The sequence below is a fragment of the Zootermopsis nevadensis genome, unplaced genomic scaffold (assembly GCF_977971745.1).
Source record: "Zootermopsis nevadensis isolate Lab colony 2312 unplaced genomic scaffold, Znev_1.0 Znev_ptg000050l, whole genome shotgun sequence".
NCBI lineage: Eukaryota > Metazoa > Arthropoda > Insecta > Blattodea > Termopsidae > Zootermopsis > Zootermopsis nevadensis.
The window spans coordinates 4761507-4785569 of record NW_028259182.1 but is presented as its reverse complement, the minus strand read 5'-3'; the positions used below and the strand labels follow the sequence as shown (position 1 = coordinate 4785569).

Genomic DNA, 24063 nt, shown 5'->3' with positions numbered 1-24063 from the left:
AGTTTTGTGATTAAGGCAACGAAAGGTCGAATCGTTAACAACGAACTTCGAATTTCATGAATATTTTATCAATCCCTGCGCTTTGGAGCACAGAAAAATACTCAATTGAGTCAGAGTGTAACGAAACAAAGAAGAGAGAGAAGCCTTGTATCTCATCTCACAGTCTTCGTGACAGTGACAGTACGAACAAGGAGAAGAAGACGTACTGCTGGAATCAATACGTCACGATGGAGAACTCCACTTTGAACACAGGAGACATCACCGAAAGACGTTTTAGTCTGCTGTTTCTATTCTTGCGGTTAGTAGGAATCCCTGTGAACAGGAAGACGTCCTCACGCTATCGCTCCTTGTACAACACGGTGGTTTCCATCTGCATCTACAACCTGTACCTGGAATTTACCATGGATGTGTTCACAAGCAGAGATTTGGATAATGCCATTGTGAAGATCCGTTTCTTACTGGGGGCCAATGTCGTATTGTGGATGCACACGTACCTAAGGTAATCGGAACTCAGTTATCTGTTCAGAGTTTTATGGGGACAGTATTCTTAGAGTAGGATTTGAAATTTTTACGACGGTGAGTCCGAAAATGGCTGACTTCTGGGTTGTTACGCCTTGTAGTCCGGTAGAAGTTTACCGACGTTTCGGAGATGGTTACTGCTTCCATCATCAGGGCATCAACCCAGAAGACAGCCATCTTTTTCGTGAGACGTGTTCTTTGTGTCCTGAACAAATGTCAAACGCGAGTGTGACCCTTTGAAGCCGAAGCTCGTCTAAGTAACATTTAATATAATTCAGTTCGTACCGCAAAGAAAACACTGCACTTCACCATTACAAAGATCAAGACGGTGAGTCTGCAGATGGCTGTCTCCTGGGTAGTAACGCTGTGTTCACTTCTACGCACACACCAAAGTTTCTCAGAAACATACCGTCGCCATTTTAAATTAGCCCCGAAACGGAACAAATATGTGTATCTGAAACGCTGGTATCTCACAGGCGCGAGAACCTCGTATCGTCACTCATTTTACCGGCCTGTTTAAATTATGTTCGTTTTGGTGTAAAAGTATAGCTAAATTCACACGAAATGCAAACGAGATTTTTCTCAGGCATCGTCCAACGGCTGACCGCACGAAATTATTGTTGCATGATGTTGCAACATGAAGATTCACAACTTGGTTTAAAAATGTTCTAAATGCACGGAATGTTCAACAATACACGATATAAAATAAATTGCGATTATCTCCCGCGTCATTATTTTCGTAACAACTGACCGCGATCTGCAGTCAGCAAACGCCAAGGCCAATGATTAAGCAATGAATTGCAAAGAAAGCGTTTGGAAAACTCGAGTACATTTGTCAGCGTGGCTCTGCTCAAAGTAAATCAGAGCAACAGTTGGCTACAGAAAACTTACATGTTTGTTTCTTTCAGGATTCGTAAAGCTGATTTTGATGTCCTGTTTACTTTCACGGAATCCTTCAGATGGGAGGACCAACCAGAAACCGACCCAGACACGAAAGTTTTAACAATGGCTGGACTGGTCACTCGCCTTCAGAGATACATGTTGTATGGAATAATTTTTGTCAACGGGTTTCACATAACCCACATAATTATAACCAGGGCGAAACATCACTTCCTGATGTATGACACGTGGCACCCTTTTGACAACTCGTCAATGCTGGTCTTGCAAATAATGAATATCGCAGAGGTAACAAATTATTCTGATTTCTTAAAAAGGAAAAATGTTCATAAATCACTAATACTAGTTCACTTAACATGTTGAATAAACTTGTTCAGAGCCATTGTTACTGCTAGACACAATTTACTTAACATGTAATGCAGTAATTGCTTTATGTAAGTAAATCGAATTTGTTCAGGATCTGTAAAAGTTTTAAATGTTGTTAGATGTGGGCATCTGTTGTCGTCCTGAAAACGTCTGTACGCATTGGGCTGTCCGTATTAACTGCATGAGATATAAATTTAATTGCCTTCTGTTTGCGTTGCTTTTTCATCTTCTACTTAAAACATCTTCGTTGTCATGTCCTTCCGCTTATATTCCTCTGAGACTCCGTCCACCAGTTAACATAAATTATGCAGTTTGATGGCGATTTTGTGGAGTGGATTTGTTGTAATTCCTTATTTTATTAATTTACTCTCTTGTTTTGTGTGTTCTTTGCACGGACCAAAGGAACAAAGGTCTGTTCCTGTCTGTCCATCACCATGTTTCAGTTCCAGAATCGCTGAACGGATTTCGACCAAACTTATCATTGTGCGTTATCGAAAACACGTAATTCTTAATTTCATACAGTCACGAAAACCAACATGGTGGACGAACAATTTTTTATGTGTGAAAACGACATAAATGTCGGTTAAAAGGGGTTTTAAAATTTATTTATGGTAATTGATATTTCAATAAAATATTTTGTTCCGGCAACTCTTTGTTAAAAAAAGTCGAACGGGAACATTAAGGAATTAAGCCTCAATCAGAAATCGATTGCCTGGTCATCTGTGCTATCACAGAATTAGAAGCACTGTGGTATAAAATTACATTATTTAAAGAATTGATTAAGACAACGTGGGTTGTAAAGTTAGGATATAAATGGAAGTCGATTAAAATATCGCTGACGACTGTTCCAAAACCAAACACCAATAATTTTCAATCGCTTCCGTGCAAATCCGTCACAGAATCCGGGTAAAATGTTAGAGAAGTCATCGCCGACCAAAACCTGGGCACCTATTCGCATGTGAAACGAAACACGTAATTAAACATCTCCACGAGGAAGCACGAAGTGATGGCTGAGCCCACTTTCACAAATTAAAAGTGGTTTAATAATTTCTTCTACCCCCTGTAATTCTACCACAAATCTTTCTCGACACTGCAGTCATTTTATGACTGATTTCTCCGTGTTTTAATACCAGGCTGCTTTCGGAAAAGAAAATTAATATCTCAATATTCGGTAAGAATTGCAAGTCATTACGGTCATTTCTCCATCATTCGGTTGCTTCGTCCCTGTTAAGCCTAGATGTTCCCCTCATCACCTCGTTCGCTTGCATTATCAGTCGGTGTAGAAAACCAAGTTTCACACCCATACGTTACTGTTATCGTCCTCAGATATTTGGCACAATTGCGATGTTGAACACATGGATGAGCTTCACGGGTCTGTATGGCATGATGGTGTGTGTGGCGTGCAGTCAGCTGGAGAAGCTGAGGGCAGCTCTCCTGGACATCAAACAGGAGACCTCAGAGCACGAGGGAACGTTCAGTCGCATGCAGGATCAGCTCAATGCCTGCATACGTCATCACCAGGAGATAAAAAGGTGAGCATCTGGAATTAGCCCTACTTATAAACGTCTAAGCAAATCTGACATCACGAATCTGATGGTGGAAGTAAGTTTCTAAAAGTAACGCCGAAAATTGGGGTCCTTGGACTCATTTAATCCCCAAACCTTCTACTGCATCTGTATCGACAGTTTCTGCTTTTTGTTCTTGTACAAGCAACGATCTACATCCACTCAGATGTATGGACTTAATACGGTCCAGAACTTCTCTTACGACCTCGTGACCGACAGATGGTCTGCCCTGCCAGCCCCTAGCCCAATCTAGAGTAAACAGATCGAAATTTGTCAAATCATTTCTAAATAAGAAACGAATAACGTCCACGGCTAATACGGAAAGCAGAAATCTTTCTTAATTGAATCGAAGCAGATCTTGTGCGTCGTAAATCTGTCACGTACAAAATAAATGCCCCCTTGTCATTTTGAGTTACAACTGAAGAACAGAAAATATATCAGAAAAATCTACTCTATTGCTTCCTACAATCTGTTCGTGTCTCTTCCACAGGTTCATGCAGGAAATTGAGGACGTGTTCAATCCCTGCTTTTGTGGCCTGTTCCTCATCATACTAATTACATTATGCTGCATGGCCTTCTCCGGAGTCATGGTACAGTACTGTTTTCGTAACTGCTAACATCTGACGACGACGATCAACAGTGGCTAAAACCAATGCCTGTAACTTTGGACAAATACTTCTGCAAAGTTCGCATAACGCACATTGTGTGTTTCATTTGCACACAAAAACGTTGCCTTTCTGAGTTATAGGTTGTCACAGGGGCTAAGGTGTCGATGTCTGTGCTCCTGGTTGCGACGCCGTGTGGACCTGCATGCTGGTTTTGACGTTTCGGGGCGACACTGGTCGCCACTACAGGTCCAAACTGCGTCACAACCCAATACCTATATAGACCGACAGTGTTATAAGGTGTAACTAAATGACAAATGCCAACATTGTCACACTATTTTCAAGGCCAAATTTAATAAAAATTCTTGTCTCTACGTCCGAGTTTCTTAAATTATTTACACCTATTTAGTGTCTCCAAACAAATATTGCTTTAATCTCTTATCGTCTCATGCGTGCAAAAAGCACCGCCAATCTGTACGTCCTCAAAGCGATCACTTTTTCACATCTGGTAAAGGGTTCAAAGTACGAAGCTTCTCACTGCGCAATTTCTTTCAGTCTCCAAAAATTTCATCCTCCTCAAATCAAAATATTGTCCCTAAACATCTTTTATTAAATCCACCCAAAGTGTGTTATTCAGTTATAATGAGACACCAAATTTCGCACCCATAGAAAACAACAGGTAAAATTAGTCTTTTGTTTCGAAAAACCCATAATCTTCAGATTTTTAGACAGAGAGGAAGAATCTGAAATATTATCAAATAAATGTCAGGCCTCTGAACATAAAATTAAACGTGTCATTTATACCAATTCGGCCGTCTCTTCACATGTGCAGAGCTGGGGTCATTCTGGAGACGTAATACAAGCCTTCACAGCCTATTTCGCTCTGCTGGTGTGCGTGTTCATATTCTGCAGGCTGGGAACGGAGTTGACCGCGCAGGTAAGTTCACGTCTTCTTACCAGCAAATCTTACGTGCATATAAACGCAAATTCAAAAGAATTTAATTCGATTTCAAATGTTGCAGGCGGAGAGTGTGGGCGATTCGGCCTGGGAATGCGACTGGGTTGGCACTCCTGTACATTTCCAGCGCTGCCTGGCCTTCGTCATTGCAACAGCTCAAAAGGAGTTCACACTCACAGCCGGGAAATTTGTTCCCGTTTCCAACACCACGATGATGAACGTACGGTTATTTTAAGTATGATTAAGTTTCGAACACATTAACGGGGAACATGAACACAGATTTTGGTGTGTTAGTGACACTGTCATGAAAAGACGCCATGTTTTGCCGTAATGAACGTCGGAATGGCATAGGACACGATGTTAGAAAACTGACGTTAAGCTTCCCTGTTCTATCCCTTTTGACGCTATCAAAAGACGCCATATTAGCGCAGCTCAGCCTCAAGATTCCAGTGGGAATAATGGCCGAGAAACAACGCCGAACGTCCCAAAACGAAGACGCCGACTTTAAATGCAAATTAATTCAACTGAAGCGTCGAAACGCAAAGCGCCATCATTCTGGAAGACGGAACAATGCACATAGAGAAATTGAGCATCGGAAATCTTAAAGTACTAGGAAACATTTACCGGGTTTACGCCGAGGGTCGAAAGGTGAATAAAGGCAAACATGGCGAACCCGAAAGAACCTAACAACCTCATATAACATCACTTAACCCAAACCAACTTAAACTACCTGACCTTAAGATACTTAACGGAATCAAACTTAACCTAACCTAATTCAACCTAGCCTAATCTAAATTAAAGTAACCTAACCTAACCTAACCTGACACAACTAAACGTATCGTAATCTATTCCAACCTAACCTAACATCACCTCGCTTAACCTAACCTTAGCGCAAACAGACGAACTTGTACATGTCGTGCCAAGTCGCCCAGGTCGCCACGAATGCAATAGTCGTCAACTTCGCTCTAACACCGCGGGTACCATAGTATTGTTCGTCGCCATCGGCACAATAGGCGCCAGGTCGCCAAGTTGGCTGGCAGCATCAGCACTGCGAGCACTGTGCTCTCATTTAATAACTCAGTCCGAACCGCAAAGAAAACACCACACTTCACCAACACGAAGATCAGTATGATGTCGCTCTTTCAAAAAATCATCACTGTTAATTATCAGATTCATAAAAATTTCAGACATATAGACTGCCAAGCAGATGGTACAGATATATACCACTGGTCTTTAAAGCAGGTGTTCCATATTTATGGGTCGCGAGCACATTACATCGAAACTGTGAAAGCAAAGAATCTTCAAATCGAGATCCTCCTTCACAGTGTTTATAAAATTTGACGTTGTTCTACACATGACGTCACGTGGTAATGTTTGTGTTCGCAGATGCTGAATCAGTCGGTGTCTCTCTTCATGTTCCTTCTTCAAATGAGAGAGAGAAATGATGGCGAAAAAGAGGGAAAATGAATTTGAAGGAATAGAAAACCCACGGCAGGCTTAACAACTAGCAGCTTTAGAACACAATAAGAGAGAACACACTTCACACTACACACAACACGTCTTGCAACAACAAAACATAGAAATGTCAAACTGGAACATTAGTGAGTCATCCTGTAATATCATAACAAGCACAGCTCAAAGTATAACTGTATTCGTTATTGTACGAAATGAAACACATTCTGTCCTATATCTTTAATAAAGTTTAAATTAACCCAAACACTTCCTAACTTCGATTACCAATGGCGAACACCTCCATTCTGGCAAGTAGGGTGACGCACGACCAGAATAGCCAGAGAAATTACGTAACTTAATATCGGTTGGGGGGTTAAGGGAGGTTTCGGTTTGAACAATATTTGGTTAACAACAGAATGCCTTGTCCGCTGGAATTATGCAATGGATAAGTTGAGTTTCATAAATTCTGCACAGTAAAGTAAAGTGAATTACATTAAATGTTTTATAAATAATTCTTTTCTATTTGAATCTGTTTTGTTAACTGATTTACTTCAAACCTCCTAGTCTCAAAACTAGCAAACATAAGTAACAATTCATAAATGACAGAAATCTAAATTATTTTTACACACGACTTTCGTAAGCCGGAAGAAATTTCAGTCAAGTGGCTAGAACGTTTTCTTCAAATCCTACAGAGACCTGATAAACTGACCGAAGACTTTCGAGATTTTCCTCAGGGTCTCTATGAATTTTTCCTTCCGCATTGTGTAGATTGATGATGCATATTGGAAGTGTCGTTAAAACAAATAAATACGCACAACTCACTTCAACCCTAAAAATGGAGGCGATACGTCTAATCGGTTTGGCCGTAAATATATAGAAGTCTACATGTTGCCTAACCCAGAAGGTCATAACGGGAAATCTCAGACAGACGATTTTGAGCGAAAAAACTTTTTCACTGATGCATCCGTCAAAAAAAAATTAAATCCGGTGGACGACATATGTCGAGCAACTGAAATCTTCGCGACTTGTGATAATTCTGAAAACGTGGGGGACCGCGAATCAGTTACAAAAAAAATTCTCAAATTTAAAATGTCACTGACTGTACTGTTCGAATTTGTGGCTCTTATTAATGGAACAAGCGAAGTTCGACCAAATTTGAAATTCTTTTCACAGCTTTCTGCTTGAACGACATAATTTATCAGAGATCACCCTGCATTAAATGAAGATGGTGAGTGTGGCAAAAGAAGGAAATAAGGAACTATTAACCCTTCTTCATCTGAGATTATAAGATGAAAGTGAGTGCGTTTCATTACGGAAACACTGACAAAACGTTCAGGAAACTAAGCTTATTTAAACACGTTATATCACCTCCGGTTCTTCCGAGGTATCAACCATTAGAAACCAAACAAAATAATTTTTAAACAAAGACAAGATGAGAAGAAGGTCTTGTCTTTCTGGGAAGACTCCGATATCGAATGTTAGGGATTCAGTGAATTGTTGCTATTCTTTACTTTACAAGTTTTTTCCTACAAAAAAGAAAGACATGTTGAAGTCAACCACATCCGCTGTAAGGAACTTTTCAAGGCTCAAATGGATTAAGGATTTCCACGTGTGAACGCCTATCTGAATTAGCCACTCTTTGGATTGCAAATGATGTTCCAGGAGAAGCAGAGATTCAACCAATCTCACTGAAAGCGACAAAACACTACGGTGTTTCCATTAAGCAAAGAAAATACACTTGGCAATAATTGCAAACCAATTGCTTGTTGTGATACCAATTATCACTTTGTCTACCATCCCCTCCAGCCAACCATAAATAATGCGGGGGTCTTCGCCCTTCTATTCAAGACCACAATCTGACCCACATGTCTCTATAGCAGTCGTCCAGTAGAAGTTTACCGATGTTTCAGAGGTTCTTGCTGTCTCCATCATCAGGATTATGACCTCTGAAAGCAAATATTCTGCCATCTTCACAATCACCGCAAATGGAGACCTTTAATCCTTCTAACTAACAACATTATTTATGTGCATTTCAGGTTACAATACTTCGTCACAGAAAAACAATTATTTTGTGCATAACAATGAAATTGTGTGTGTTAGCTCGAGAACGGATAATCCGACTTGAACCTAAACTGGCATAATTATTCCTTAAGACCAGGATGAGCACACAGAAATGTCAAATGTCCGAGAAAGTGTCCAGCGTTCGATACCCGGAGACGGTGGTTTTGTATCCTCAAATCTGAGAACGACAGAAGAACGGCGTAAAGAACAGAATCGGTTGTTTCGGCGAGGAGATTGAAATTCTGAAGGGCACATCCCGAAAACAACTGTCCTGGGATCGAGTCCCGGTGAACATACTAGACATGGGAGCAATAATTTCTATCCTGTGACAATCGACGATACGTATAGAAAGATGACTAGCTCACCGGAAATCTATACTCATATGATTTCAACGCATTAACACAGCAGAAAGTCTGCTGGTAGTGTCTGAAGAAGAACAGTCCTCTTGCAGTAAGACTAACAAAGTTACAAGACCATAAGGGACCGAAATTTGCTTGCAGATTACAGCTGGATACGTAACAAACAAGCCGAGTCAATTAACATTAAATGGAAATAATGAAGGCACACATTTAAATTACGTATAAAACATTTTCTCAAAGTGGATTTTATGGCTTTGCTGGCCCTGAGGAAAAGTAAAGTAAACATTTCTCAGGGACTGAGATCTATCTGTTATTAAATACAACAAATCCAATTAAAAGAAATTAAATAATTCGTGATCGGAACAATGAATGAAGTGCGTGACAGAAATATGTCGCTACAAGAAATATAATTTTAATTCGTCAAACATTCGGACTTCTGGAACTCACCTGAAAGTTCATGTCTCCTTAGTATAAATTAAACTTAAAAGTTGTTTCCATTTAATATTGATGATATTTAATTAAGCAAACTACAAGAGCGTCTTTGAATTTTCACGAAATTGGTAGTTAGAGCTGGAAAATTAAGAGACTTCAACAGTTTTGTGATTAAGTCAACGAAGGGACGAATCGTTATTAACGAACTTCGAATTTCATTAATATTTTAACAATCCCTGCGCTTTGGAGCACAGAAAAATACTCAATTGAGTCAGAGTGTAACGAAACAAAGACGGGAGAGAAGCCTTGTATCCCATCTGACAGTCTTCGTGACAGTGACAGTACGAACAAGGAGAAGAAGACGTACTGCTGGAATCAATACGTCACGATGGAGAACTCCACTTTGAACGCAGGAGACATCACCGAAAGACGTTTTAGTCTTCTGTTTTTCTTCTTGCGATTAGTAGGAATCCCTGTGAACAGGAAGACGTCCTCATGCTATCGCTCCTTGTACAACACGGTGTTTTCCATCTGCATGTACAACCTGTACCTGGAATTTACCATGGATTTCATCACAAGCAAAGATTTGGATAATGGCATTGTGAAGATCCGTTTCTTTCTGGGGACAACTGTCGTAATGTGGATGCACCTGTACCTCAGGTAATCAGAATCCAGTATCAGTTAGGTGGTTTATGGTGACAGGATTATGATATTTGGATTTGTGATTCCCATTGCGGTGAGTCCGAAGATGGCTGATTTCTGGGTTGTAGCGCCTTGTAGTCTGGTGGGCGTTTACCGAAGTTTCAGAGGTGGTTACTGCTTCCATCATCAGGGCATCAACCCAGAAGACAGCCATCTTTTTCGTGAGACGTGTTCTTTGTGTCTTAAACAAATGTAACCGCATTCAGGCAATGTCAAACGCCAGTGTGACCCTTTGAAGCCGAAGCTCGTCTAAGTAACATTTAATATAATTCAGTCCGTACCGCGAAGAAAACACTGCACTTCACCATTACAAAGATCAACCGAGTAGGATCTGAGATTTTCAAGGCGGTGAGTCCGAAGATGGCTGACTTCTGGGTTGTTTCGCCTTGTAGTCTGGTAGGACTTTACCAACGTTTCAGAGATTTTTGAGTCGTGGCCCTGACGATGGACCCAACAAATACCTATGAAACGTCGGTAAACTTGTCCCAGAATACACGGCGCTACAACCCAGAACACGGCCAGGTTATCCTAAGTTTTCCGTACTTTTGTTCAGTCCCTCCATAGGTACGTCGAGATAATAACTTAAATTTGGCCACGACCGCTTTCTTGCAGTCCCTTTCAAAGTCATTATGCGCTAGACATGCTACCATTTGACGCTACAGAATCCCAGCAGCTGATACATCGCTAAAATACTAATGTTAGTTAATATTTTTATTCTCTTAGTAGAAACGCCGTGTTCACTTGTACGCAGACACCAGTGTTTTAAGAAACATACCGTCCCCATTTGAAACTAGCAATGAAGATGGAACAAATATGTATCTCCGAAACGCTGGTATCTCACAGGCGCGAGAACCTCGTATCTTCACTCATATTTCCGGCCTGTTTATGTATTGTTCGTTTTGGTGTAAAAGCATCGCTAATTGACACGAACTGGAAATGAGACTTTTCTCAGGCAAATCGCTCGAAATGATTGTTGCATGATGTTGCAACACGAAGATTCACAACTTGGTTTAAAAATGTTCTAAATGCACGGAATGTTCAACAGTAAACGATATAAAATAAATTGCGATTACCGCCCGCGTCATTAATTTCGTAACAATTGACCGCGATCTGCAGTCAGCAAACGCCAAGGCCAAGGCCAAGGCCAATGAGGTAGCAATGAATTGCAAAGAAAGCGTTTGGAAAACTCGAGTGCATTTGTCAGCGTGGCTCTGCTCAAAGTAATTCAGAGGGACACTGAACAACTCTCTTATCATAATGACTGTGTGCCGTATAATATATCAGAGAGAACTTACATATTTGTTTTTTCAGGATTCGTAAATCTGCTTTTGAGGGCCTGTTTGCTCTCACGGAATCCTTCAGATGGGAGGACCAACCAGAAACCGACCCCGATACGAAAGTTTTAACAATGGCTGGACTGATCACTCGAATTCAGAGATACATGCTGTGTGCAATAATTTTTATCAACGGATATCACATAACCAGCACAATTATAATCAGAGCGAAACATTACTTCCTGATGTTTGAAACGTGGCACCCATTTGACAACTCGTCAATGCTGGTCTTGCAAATAACGAATATCTCAGAGGTAACGATTACTTCTGATTTGTTAAAAACTAGAAATGTTCATAAATCACTAATACTAGTTCTGTTATTATGTTGTATAAACATTTTCACAGCCATTGTTACTGCTAGACACAATTTACTTAACATGTAATGCAGTAATTCCGTGTGTAAGTAAATCGAATTTGTTCAGGATCTGTAAAAGTTTTAATTGTTGTTAGTTCATTGTTACATCTGGGCATCCGTTGTCGTCCTGAAAACGTCTGTCCGTATTAACTGCATGAGATAGAAATTAATTGCCTTCTGTTTGCGTTGCGTGTTCATCTTCTACTTAAAACATCTTGGTTGTAATGCCCTTCCGCTTATATTCCTGAGACTCCGTCCACCAGTTAACATAAATTATGCAGTTTGATGGCGATTTTGTGGAGTAGAATTGTTGTAATTCTTTATTTTATTAATTCACTCTCTTGTTTTGTGTGTTCTTTGCACGGACCAAAGGAACAAAGGTCTGTTCCTGTCTGTCCATCACCATGTTTCAGTTCCAGAATCGCTGAACGGATTTCGACCAAACTTATCATTGTGCGTTATCGAAAACACGTAATTCTTAATTTCATACAGTCACGAAAACCAACATGGTGGACGAACAATTTTTTATGTGTGAAAACGACATAAATGTCGCTTAAAAGGGGTTTTAAAATTTATTTATGGTAATTGATATTTCAATAAAATATTTTGTTCCGGCAACTCTTTGTTAAAAAAAGTCGAACGGGAACATTAAGGAATTAAGCCTCAATCAGAAATCGATTGCCTGGTCATCTGTGCTATCACAGAATTAGAAGCACTGTGGTATAAAATTACATTATTTAAAGAATTGATTAAGACAACGTGGGTTGTAAAGTTAGGATATAAATGGAAGTCGTTTAAAATATCGCTGACGACTGTTCCAAAACCAAACACCAATAATTTTCAATCGCTTCCGTGCAAATCCGTCACAGAATCCGGGTAAAATGTTAGAGAAGTCATCGCCGACCAAAACCTGGGAACCTATTCGCATGTAAAACGAAACACGTAACAAACATCTCCACGAGGAAGCACGAAGTGATGGCTGAGTCCACGTTCTCAGCTGGAGCTGAAAAAACCAGTATGTAGAAGTGACTTCTAATTGTACAACTCCAAACGCCTCTATGAAAGCAGTCGTTTCAAAAATACTGCAATTTAACACGTGTTACTTTAGAGGAAAATAAGTGTAATTTGTGGGTCCAAGAGAATGGGGGTCACAAGGTCAGAATAATAACGGAAATAGATTTTAACAGTTGAGTTTTCGACCAATGCCGATACATTTATCACTCAAATGATCCAATGAGTGACCCCCCCCCCCCATGTTCGGCACGCAATTTTTGGGAAACCTTCACTTCTGTAATAAATGTCTGCAGAAGATCATTTTGCATTCCGAGGTAAGCGCGGCCCACATTCGGGACTCAAATGCATTTTGCTTGAACTGAAAATGAAAATAATAAAGTATAAACTTGTATATTTTGCCAAAACAAACAAAAAATGTTTCGAGGGTTTTGCAGGACAACTAACAGCAACTGTAGAGAATCATCAGAAATGAAATCACATCACAGAAAGCTTAATAATGAGTTTCTGTAAAGTCTTACAGTCAAATGTTTATGAATTTGAAATTCAACAAATTAAAAGTGGTTTAATAATTTATTCTACCCCTTCTAATTTTACCACAAGTCTTTCTCGACACTGCAGTCATTTTATGACTGATTTCCCTGTGTCCTAATATCAGGCTGCAGGAAAAAAGTTAGTAATATCTCAAAATTCGGTAACCATTAAATGTCATTACGCTAATTTCTCCATCATTCGGTTGCTTTGTCCCTGTTAAGCCTAGATGTTCCCCTCATCACCTCGTTCTCATGCATTATCAGGCCTTGGTGCAGAATAAACCAAGTTTCACACCCATACGTTACTGTTATCGCGCGCAGATATTTGGCTCACTTGCGATTATAACCACATTGATGACCTTCACGTGTCTATATGGCGTGATGGTGTGTGTGGCGTGCAGTCAGCTGGAGAAGCTGAGGGCAGCTCTCCTGGACATCAAACAGGAGACCTCAGAGCACGAGGGAACGTTCAGTCGCATGCAGGATCAGCTCAATGCCTGCATACGTCATCACCAGGAGATAAAAAGGTGAGCATCTGGAATTACCCCCACTTATAAATGTCTGAGAAAACTTAACATCACGTGTCTGATGGTGGAAGTAAGTTTCTAAAAGTAACGCAAAAAATTGGGGTCCTTGGACTCATTTAATACCCAAACCTTCTACTGCATCTGTATCGACAGTTTCTGGTTTTTATTCTTGTACAAGCAACGATCTACATCCACTGAAAAGTATGGAATTACACAGACCAGAACTTCTCTTACGACCTCGTGTCCGACAGATGGTCTGCCCTGCCAGCCCCTAGCCCAGTCTAGAGTAAACAGATCGAAATTTTTCAAATCATTTCTAAATAAGAAACGAATAACGTCGACGGCTAATACGGAAATCAGAAATTTTTCTTAATTGAATCGAAGCAGATCTTGTGCGTCGTAAATCTGTCACATACAGAATAAATGCCCCCTTCTCATTTTGAGTTATAACTGAAGAACAGAAAATACATCAGAAAAATCTACTCTATTGCTTCGTACAATCTGTTCGTGTCTCTTCCACAGGTTCATGCAGGAAATTGAGGACGTGTTTCATCCCTGCTTTTGTGGCCTGTTCCTCATCTTACTAATTACATTATGCTGCATGGCCTTCTCCGGAGTCATGGTACAGTACTCTTTTCGTAACTGCCAACATCTGAACGCAATAGCAACGTCGACCGACAGCGTTATAAGGTGGAACTAAATGAGAAGGGCCGACATTGTCACACTATTCTCAAGGCCAAATTTAATAACATTCTTCTCTCTACGTCCGCATTTCCCGAACTATTTACCCCCATTTAGTGTTTCCAACCAAATTTTGCTTCAATCTGTTATCGACTCATGCGTGCAACAAGCACCGCCAATCTGTTCGTCCTCAAAGCGATCACTTTTTCACATCTGGTAAAGAGTTCACTGTGCAATTTCTTTGTCTCCAAATATTTCATCCTCTTCAAATCAAAATATTCTCCCCAAGAATCTGTTATTAAATCTACCCAAAGTTGTTATTCAGTTATAAAGAGACACCAAAATTCGCACCCATAGAAAACAACAGGTAAAATTAGTCTTTGGTTCGAAAAGAACATAATCTTCAGATTTTTAGACAGAGTGGAAGAATCTGAAATATTATCAAATAAATGTCAGGCCTCTGTATATAAAATTAAAAGTGTCATTTATACCAATTCGTCCGTATATTCTTATTTTCAGAGCTGGGGCCACCCTGCAGACGTAATACAAGCCGTCATAGCCTATTTCGCTCTGCTGCTGAGTGTGTTCATATTCTGCAGGCTGGGAACTGAGTTGACCGCGCAGGTAAGTTCACGTCTTCTTACCAGTAAAACTGAAGTTCATGTGAACGAGCATTCAAGAGAATAAATTCGATTTCAAATGTTGCAGGCGGAGAGTGTGGGCGATTCGGCTTGGGGATGCGACTGGGTTGGTACTCCTGTATATTTCCAGCGCTGCCTGGCCTTCGTCATTGCAACAGCTCAAAAGGAGTTCACACTCACAGCCGGGAAATTTGTTCCCGTTTCCAACACCACCATGATGAACGTACGGTTATTTTAAGTATGGTTGTATAAGGAACACGTGCACTTATCATCCACAGAAGCGAAAAGATAAACACAGCTTTGATTCTGGCTAATATTATTATCCGATATTCTAGTCGGCCGATTAACAATAACCGCATTACCGCAATTAGAATTAAAACACAGAACTCCTTCATCAGCCGCGAAGGTTACTTTCCTGAAATACACGATGTCCAAGGTTTTTAATGCAAAGTGGAAAGATCTCCTGGTGAAATGGCCACGGGATGTTCCGTGTGTACACAGCATGGCAGCATTTTCAGCTTTGTCACTACTAGGATAAATATTTCGGAGCTCCTTACGAGAACACGTTTTGTGAATGTAGCACAGGCTAACAGATAAGTACAAATGCAGTCGAACAGCGTTTCACCCGTTAAAATCACGTAACAAACAACATATAATTACATACACTACTAGCGCCTTATTCTCTGCGATGCAAGTGTTAACAACGTTGTCGGTGTGGAAAGATTTCTTATTCGTCGTATGAAAATCTACCTCTCGCAACTATTTACATCCGTTGAAGGCGTTTTGATCAGCAGTCTGCACCTAAACATAGGATTTCGTTAGCAAAGCCCATTCATTACAAATTCATCGTCCTTGAGATCTTCAAAAGGGAACTTATGATTTTTCAATCTCCTGGTACATTGTTTCTTCTAGAATGTTATCGAAATTCTTCCGTGTTCGTTCCATTAGGCCTCATAACACTTGTATAACTTAGGAACAACGGAGACACGAAAACCCACACTCTTCAGTTAATTGTTTTTGGCATTCATTAGATTCAATACAAACCTCCCCTTAAGAAACGCATGTAACTTGTGACTAACGTAGATAATACAAGGAGCAGTTATCAGCGCACGATAAACCAAACTAATAAGGCACGGTTCGGCACACTCGTCTCCAAGCTGAAAATATGTGCTATTACCAACCCCTGTCATGCAAGAGATATATTCCTTAGTCATACCGATGGTGTGGGATTCCAAGAACAGGTCATGTCAGATACCCAAATGTTTCAAGTAACAAAAAGACAAACTGGGCAGTGAAACCTAAACCGAACTACGGTTTTACAACGGAGAATAACACACACAAGAAGTCATCAGCACGTGTTCAGACAGCAACATGTATGTGCACTTTAAGATTGAGATAAATAAAAAATTCAGTTCACTATATCCGACATAAAAGTTCCTCTGATCGCCAAGCCTGATGTTTAAGAATAAATCACACCCTGTAAATCAAAATAAGAATATCATTCACACTTACTTGTATGCCACGATAAGCAGTTTGACGGAAACCCTGGCAGCTCTTTACCGACTGTAGCCCATCCACTTACCGGAACGTCTTCATGTCACTATAAGATACATTATTACAGTCACCATCGGAGTGGCTCTTGTTTGTATATACACATCCATCACTGCTGTCAACACAATAACTATTTCACCACTACCTCCATTCGTATTATTTTGTAAATCACATAAAATCTTCGTCACCAACCTTAAACACCTCACCCAAATTCGCCATTCTTTCGGAACTGCCGGCATGGCGTCACACCATAAGAAAAGTCCCTATCTAGCCCTCAAATTTACCGATAAATTCCCACAAAAGTCTACCTCTGACGGACAAAATTTCTTCTTCACTTCAGGGATTAGGCTAAAGCCTTTTCCTACTTCACTCGTTCTTCTGTGAAGTTTCGAGTAATTCATTTTTAACGTGGAGGTTACCAACTTAACCGCACAAACCCCCAACCTGGAGGACCCGACCCTCTATCACGGTTCATGTTGGAGTAGTTATCAAACACATAATTAAAAAAATGAAGCGTAATTGGGTTATCTTTTTAGACAATTTAAAGGCATGAGTAACAAACCCCGAATGGCATCCATCATACAAAACAGTGCTTCCAACATACAACTCACAACTGCTTGAAAATTCTATGTAAAGATTGTTAATGAATTTGTAACTGTTGATTGTGACCATTGACCGGCCACAGCAATCGCCTAACAAAACATAACCTACAAAAACCCTTTGTACTCCAATCAAAAATAAATTCAGTCCAATTAATCAAGATATTGTAATAAGTATTTCATTAAGTCGACTAAGAGTTCTTTCTAGAAATGTAGATTTATTCTATCATATTTGTTGATGGCTTTATTAATTCATGAATATGGATTACCTCCACAACGGCAACAACTGTAAACACTTGATTTTTTCTCGTATTGTTTTCCAGACATTATACAATTCAATTAAACACTAAAAGTTAAACTTAAATGGAAATAAATTGATTTATATTCCCACAGCAACAGATCACCGCAAAATCAACCTATTGTGAATATGGAGTAACATTGTAATGTTTGTGTTCACAGATGATGAATCAGTCGGTATCTTTCTTCATGTTCCTTCTGCAAATGAAATACAGAAATGATGGCACAACACATGAAAAATAAAACTACACGCTTGAAACAATGCATTCTAGGTTATGCTTCTTTCTTCATGCAGTATGTCAGTGAGACACACACCTCTGCATTCCTTTAAGCTCACATAGATACTTCCAAATTAAATTATGTAGCATTTTCCATGTATATGCTGTGTTTATGTAATCTGCTTCAATGGACAGCGAGGCTTTCATTGTTAAAAAACCAAGAATATGGCCCACAGAATTTTTTCGTATTTTTTAAATTAACCTAATTATGTTAAAAATTTATTAACACACTGTATATAAGCTTATTACATACTGCAAACGCCTAGGAACATGGGTCAACTCTGCAAAGGGCTTAAGAGAAGATAAGGTTTGGATATAAACGCAGAGTAACATAACTACTCCGTGTGTATCACTTATATTTATTTATTTCAGTTCTATATACATTTTTTTCATAGAATGTATTGTACAATTATGAATGTATTTATTCTTTCCTGTATACTTAATAATGCAAGTTATATTTTGGTTGATTATGGGAGTTTTGTTTGGCTTTGTGAGGCATCTGTCTTATTAATATTTAGATGTTAACACATGTTATTACTATAATCATCAGTTAAAATACCATGTACAATGTTATTCTGTCGCCCCGGTAACAGTAAGAGCAGGTGCTTGAACGAGGACGCCGTCAGTCCGGCCAATCTGCTGCCCAAAAGAAGTTTACATATTCCACTCTATGTTACATAATAATATGGATAGCACAGCATTTTATACATTCTCCAAAACTGGAGATCATTTGGAAATAATATGCTAATTAATGTATTTGAACATTGCTACTAGGAATAAAAACCCACTTTCACTGATGTTCTAATCATTTCACATAGCATATTTATTATAACTGTGGTGTTTATATTTTTTAACGTACCTCCGTCCTACGAAATGACTGCAAGTAATATTGGTTTCTGCATTACATGAACAAACTGAAAATTTATGTGAACTAAAATTATGCCATCGCACTTTCTTTTTTTTTACACAGTTCAGTTATCAGATTTACATGAACAACTAGCACGATACACGATAATAAATTACATACCCAGCTTTTTAGAATAGAAAGCAGAAGATGCCAACATGCTTTTATCAAAGAGAGGCAGAACATTTAATAAATGCTATGGACACACATATATTCACCAAAGTCTTTGAGAAAATAGCGCATGTATAAAAAAAAATTATATTTTACTAGGCCGATGGCAAAGACGGATATTAAACTGCATTCTTATTTCTTTAAGTTTCTATCTATCGTTAACTAGCTCAAATGGGGGTGACCATAATGACAAACACGCTAACCCATGATTCCAGAACACATTCCACGTTATATTTGAATATCGACACAATTTGTGTAACCCAAATCAACTTCTTTGAAAATATGAATAAAAAATATATTTTTTTCTCTCTTCCAAAAACCTTTGAAATAAAAAACTTGATTGGCATGTTCTGTACTTTTACACGACACGTTGCAGTACATAATGACACATCTTAACGAAAAATAAAATATTAAACAGCGACTGGTAATATTCAATGTGTTTCAGAAGCCATCACATCGCAATGCGTGGGATCTTGTGGAACTTGGCCTGCGGCACAGGTTAGCAGCAAAACATTTCTATAACGCACACTATGGCGCGCTGCACTTTGCAGACACAGAGTACGACACCGAGTAAGTCTTCTCGCTATCCCGCTAGGCACTAATTAAAGGCATTTTAGACGAGTGGGAAAACCTTCTCCATTTAACACATTAAGCTTCTGCACTATGATTCATTCACGCATTCTTGTATAAGATTTTTTTCCCTCTTAGCCAATAAAAAACAATTTTCAACAGAAATTCCACGGAAGAAAGTCTGAATAGAAAAGAAACAAGCTAGACAGAGATTAAAAAAGAATTCCGCTTCTAATTTGGTACAGCAGGTTCATTTCATACATTTTTTTTTCTGTAATTCGAAAATATTTGACATTAAAAAACTATGCCTGCACAGAAGTGAAGATTTACATTTTATAGCGACTCAGTGTAATATATTCACAACGTCACAGGACGAACGCATGAAACTAATTTTATATATGCTCCTTGAAAAGTACTCTTCCAAACAAGGATATGACTTGCAATTTATTTTACTGGAGTATCACATCCTAATTCATATGCCATGTCTCCGATTCCCCTGCAAAGTCTTCATTACGCAAAGGACGTGACAGCACGCACTTTCAGAAATATCAAAACTTTTGTGTCCCTTTGACAAACGCTGCGTGACATTCGACTAGCACTCGACCTGCTAAGTGGGAAGGCAGAGATAGAGAGAACCGTTGCATTTCTAACCAACGCAACAGGACATCGTGCCCCATTCCAAACTGACGTGAGGGAAGAGCAGATGACCCATCGACCACGGGCCACCTCTTCAAATGTCATCAACCTTGGACTCCCCTGTCAGTGAATCATTGGTAACTGCCTCCAAATCCTCAGCTGCTTTGGTCATTAACTCAGATTCAGCTTCCAGCTGGATCTCTGCTTCACCGGACAGAGCATCAACAAACACCTGAAAGCAACACATTTACCTCTGCCATTTTATTTCATATAAAAGGGAGCATCTGAATAAATAAAAAATACATTTTTCAAGACTCTACAAGTCAGCAGGATTGCGGCTTGTCCGACCAGTAACAGATCTAGAAGGCACTGATATAAATCAAAAGACAGCCATCATCATAAATCACTGTTTCCCAAATTTCTTTATCGATGGTTTAAAAAAAAAGGAAATAACTTTATGATAGTCCTTAAAAAGGCTATTTGTCTAGACCTGGCATCTTTAATAAGACGAGATTTATAATTAGGTAATTAAACTTTTTCTTCAAATAAGGTACCTTTACTTTTGAGATCCAGTGTAAGTAAATGTAATTAAAGGAAACCCGAGAGAAATCACGTACAGACAAATACAAGGAATTTACAAATGATTAGAATTATGGCGTTCCAGAACTTCTTACTGATGACGTACTTCTGGACCGAGGCCCGATGAAAACTTCAGATCCTTCTAATTCTTACATAATTTGAGAGCAATATGAAAGTATGTTCAGGATCTTCCTGTTGTCATATCGCACACAATAATTACTTGCTTCCAAACATCTTGACACAGAGGCACATGCACATGGTCGTAAATAATAAAACCATATTTCACACAACTTACGCCAAACACACACTCGGACACACCTAAGCAACCCACCTGCCACACACTTCAGTGTACCTTCTACTTGATTCATGTCAAATTCTCAAATCTCCCACAGGAAAAGACATTCATCTTGTGTTGGAAAAGCTTGAGGGTTGGGTTAGGTTACAATTAAACTACAAATGTACATTCATGACTAAATTTAAATCTAAGACTATACAAGGGAATTTCTTTTACCATAATGATTTAAAAAATCTTCCTTTCGGTCTCGATGTTACTACCACGAGACACAGAAAACGTGCAAAGTACCATGCCTTCATAAAAAAAATACATAGCAAACTGCAATCCTCAAAGAGGTAGGCAAACGATATCGCACTTCACTCTGAGGGATTCATACGTGCCTCGGCCCTTGGTAGGCGATCAACATTACCTTCTCCTCTCCAATGCACGGCAGATTCAATATCCTAGAGTGCACTCATGTTCAGCCAAATTACAAAATGAGATACAAAGCTGAAAAAATGGTTTACGTACAGCAATTATTTTGCAGATAATGTAATTGTCACAGACCACATTCTGTGAATACAGAAGCAAGCACCGGGCACCGGTCAATACAACATTCAGCGCCACATTCTTGAAACTGGTTAAGTTACGTAGCGAGGAACGTTTTATGCTCAAGCTACAGCAGGACCAAGGGCTATTGCTTGTGGTAACTGGAGAGGAGCGGCTTACCGGGTGAATAGAGAGGCATTCCAGGCCACGTAAGTCAACTAGAGGACCAAATACCCATCTTGCACCACTGGCAATATGAGGGAGTAAGATACGGAACTAACAAATAATTCTGGTGGCATTACAGATCAAGTGAATGTTAGCACTGACCAGGTCACTGACGTAAGAGGTGATTGAGGGGTAGGTACGCATCCATTCTTACGGCAGTCGCATAGTTATCGCATGTTACGACAATTGCAAAGTCACTTAGGTAAAGCCACATTACAACCTTGTCAAAGCAATGTGATACAGCTAGTGGGATCAAATGTCATGGTAGTACTCAGGCACAGAAATGATTAGTGGTCAGTCAGTGAGCCCAACACACCATTACAAGCGCAGCTGATAGGCGGGACTGGTCACACAGAACTTAATGCACTGATAAAGTTCTATCAGAAGATAAGTCAGCTTTACCTAAGAGGCAGGAAACAACATGAGACTGTAAAAAAAACATTTTACCAATCATCAGGCCATAAAAAACAAGTAGAATGAGACGGGATACGTAACAAACATTAAAACGATCTCCATTATGAATGGGCCATGATCTGTGAACTTACATCTGGTCCTGTGTCGTCATGCTGTTCTGACATCAAGTGCTTGTCTGTACCCAGATCACACACACCCACAATCTCGTCATGATGTTCACCTGTTAGAGCAGACCTGTGTAAACCTGTCGACAGAACTGCCACTAATTCACACTACATCACAAAACAAAGCTTTCCCTAGCACTGCAGTTGAGATCTAAGAGTACGGCACAGTAGAAAGTGGATGCTGACTCTTACCTACTCTCAATTTGAATTAAACCTCTAGTCCTACTTAATTTGAAATATGTTCCCTTTATATAATAACGAGTCATACAACAACAAAAATAATTGTGAAACTAAAAATAAAAGTGTTAAGTGCAATAAATAGTAAAACACACGCAGATTTGTAACCCATGGAAACAGCATCAATTAAAATGGCAGACGTTTTGGACCAAATTATTTAAGTGTCTTCGAATTTTCTAATGAAAGCATCAATGAAATGGCATTACAGCAGGTAGATTGAAAGAGACATCTAGACGACGTCCATGTTTGCTCTGCCGATGATGATCAAAAGTAAAGATGTCCGTTAAAGGTATCCGCAAAATCGTAGAATACCGACGTGACATCTGGTGCTAATTTAGAGTTCTGTAAAAAGTAAAGCTGTCCCACTATACGCCACATCGGAGCTTGGGGGGAGAGGCAGTATAACTCCTACTCATTCTTGGCATCAGCACTAGATGGGGGCGAGTGGTCAGCATCACGCCCCGGCCGCACTTTCCCCCCCCGGGGAAGGACCCCAATACCCATCGGACAGGAGGCTGGGTGGGCCCAAGAGCTTGGGGAACAATCCTCTGTCCCCGTCAGGGATCGAACCCTGCGGTAAACTAAATATACAAGCTCTGTTCAAATATTAGTGAAATTAAGCCCATTTATTTAAAAAAAAAAAACACTTCTTATCAGCTTATTAAGAACATGTAAAAATATTTTTAAATTTGTAAGATAATCCAAATTCTACCATCTCATACTCAATGCAGTGGAAAAACATTTGGTAGCCAAACAGCAAACAATATGTAAACCCAACGCTAATAAAATAAAGCTTATCAAATAGCATTCAAAGCTTAAGCTACGATAATACTTAACACCCAATCAACAATATTCGCATCACTCCATATCTGTGTCCAATACACACTGGAAGCACATGCTCAGCTGCGCGCGCCGAGCATTCCGCACACGTGCACGCCCATACACACACAGAATGCTGACATTTCCCGTGTTCTAAATCAGCGCCCAAATTTTACTACCATGCATAAAAAAACAGACATGCATCCAGTAACTCCCTTTCATCTGTTCTGCAACAGGAATTCATCAAAACGTAATTTCAACCCCCGTAAATTCTACAGATGGTAAGAATGAAAGTTTCACGACGGGCAGTTTTTTGTGCATTTTCTTTGGCTAACGCTGCAAGACGATCTGAGTACAGTTTTTCAATGTGTGTATCAACATCTCTGATGTTTCTGGCTGTAAATCTGTGACCATCTTTGCCATCAGGTCATCATCAACATTCACAACGTTCTTCACAAAGCCCCATGCACGGGACCTAAAAGCATAGCAACATTTCTACTGCAATTGCCAAAATTTAATCCTAGTTATGGAAAAACTCTATCAACCGGCGTCGTGAATTCAACGTGTTGGAATATGACCATGTCCGTGCCTTCTAATTCCAGCCGTAGTACAAGACAACGTCAAAGAACGTCGAAGCGTGGTGCCTTCACCATCTTCTCAGTCTTTAAATAAAAAAAATATACATAAAAAAGTTAGCATACGTAAGCTTCTGGCATTCATCAGAATTTTACCGCTGACTTCTCTTAATGGCAATTAATTTCTTATCTCGAGTTAATGAACCATATGTACGTGGGGTGT

The 24063-nt window shown here is 39.6% G+C and overlaps 3 protein-coding genes across 13 annotated transcripts in view; 2 read left to right on the top strand and 1 right to left on the bottom strand.

Moving 5' to 3' along the window:
- Positions 1-171: 171 nt before the first annotated feature.
- LOC147871531 (4-vinylanisole receptor-like) lies at positions 172-6550 on the top strand. The gene is made up of 7 exons (XM_087360982.1): positions 172-499; positions 1428-1704; positions 3109-3314; positions 3838-3937; positions 4785-4889; positions 4975-5130; positions 6297-6550. Exons 1-7 carry the CDS (start codon positions 228-230, stop codon positions 6375-6377), a joined length of 1197 nt encoding a protein of 398 aa, XP_087217108.1. The 5' UTR covers positions 172-227; the 3' UTR covers positions 6378-6550.
- A 2957-nt stretch (positions 6551-9507) lies between these two features.
- On the top strand, positions 9508-19321 carry LOC110828139 (odorant receptor 4). Its single transcript, XM_022060541.2, has 7 exons — positions 9508-9874; positions 11228-11504; positions 13471-13676; positions 14199-14298; positions 14877-14981; positions 15066-15221; positions 17608-19321. The coding sequence occupies exons 1-7, from the start codon at positions 9603-9605 to the stop codon at positions 17686-17688; spliced, it is 1197 nt and encodes a 398-aa protein (XP_021916233.2). The 5' UTR covers positions 9508-9602; the 3' UTR covers positions 17689-19321.
- Positions 18067-24063, bottom strand: part of RhoGEF2 (Rho guanine nucleotide exchange factor 2) — a 141256-nt gene continuing 135259 nt past the window's right edge. For 7 of the 11 annotated variants that reach the window (XM_087360928.1, XM_087360932.1, XM_087360930.1 and 4 more), the window contains 2 exons: positions 22177-22301; positions 18067-20236 (listed from right to left, as the gene is read on the bottom strand). In XM_087360928.1, the coding sequence (XP_087217054.1) occupies positions 20099-20236; positions 22177-22301 (263 nt within the window). In that variant the 3' untranslated portion in view covers positions 18067-20098. Of the gene's footprint in view, positions 20237-22176; positions 22302-23083; positions 23928-24063 lie in introns of those variants that run through there. The other 4 variants (XM_087360929.1, XM_087360931.1, XM_087360935.1 and 1 more) reach the window with 4 other exon arrangements.

Excerpts from the sequence above, each read along its gene's own strand:
- LOC110828139 (XM_022060541.2), top strand. The coding sequence starts at position 9,603 with ATGGAGAACTCCACTTTGAACGCAGGAGACATCACCGAAAGACGTTTT. Across the intron at positions 9,875-11,227 it reads TGGATGCACCTGTACCTCAG|GATTCGTAAATCTGCTTTTG; the intron begins GTAATCAGAATC and ends TTGTTTTTTCAG. Across the intron at positions 14,982-15,065 it reads GAACTGAGTTGACCGCGCAG|GCGGAGAGTGTGGGCGATTC; the intron begins GTAAGTTCACGT and ends CAAATGTTGCAG.
- LOC147871531 (XM_087360982.1), top strand. The coding sequence starts at position 228 with ATGGAGAACTCCACTTTGAACACAGGAGACATCACCGAAAGACGTTTT. Across the intron at positions 3,938-4,784 it reads TGGCCTTCTCCGGAGTCATG|AGCTGGGGTCATTCTGGAGA; the intron begins GTACAGTACTGT and ends TCACATGTGCAG. Across the intron at positions 4,890-4,974 it reads GAACGGAGTTGACCGCGCAG|GCGGAGAGTGTGGGCGATTC; the intron begins GTAAGTTCACGT and ends CAAATGTTGCAG.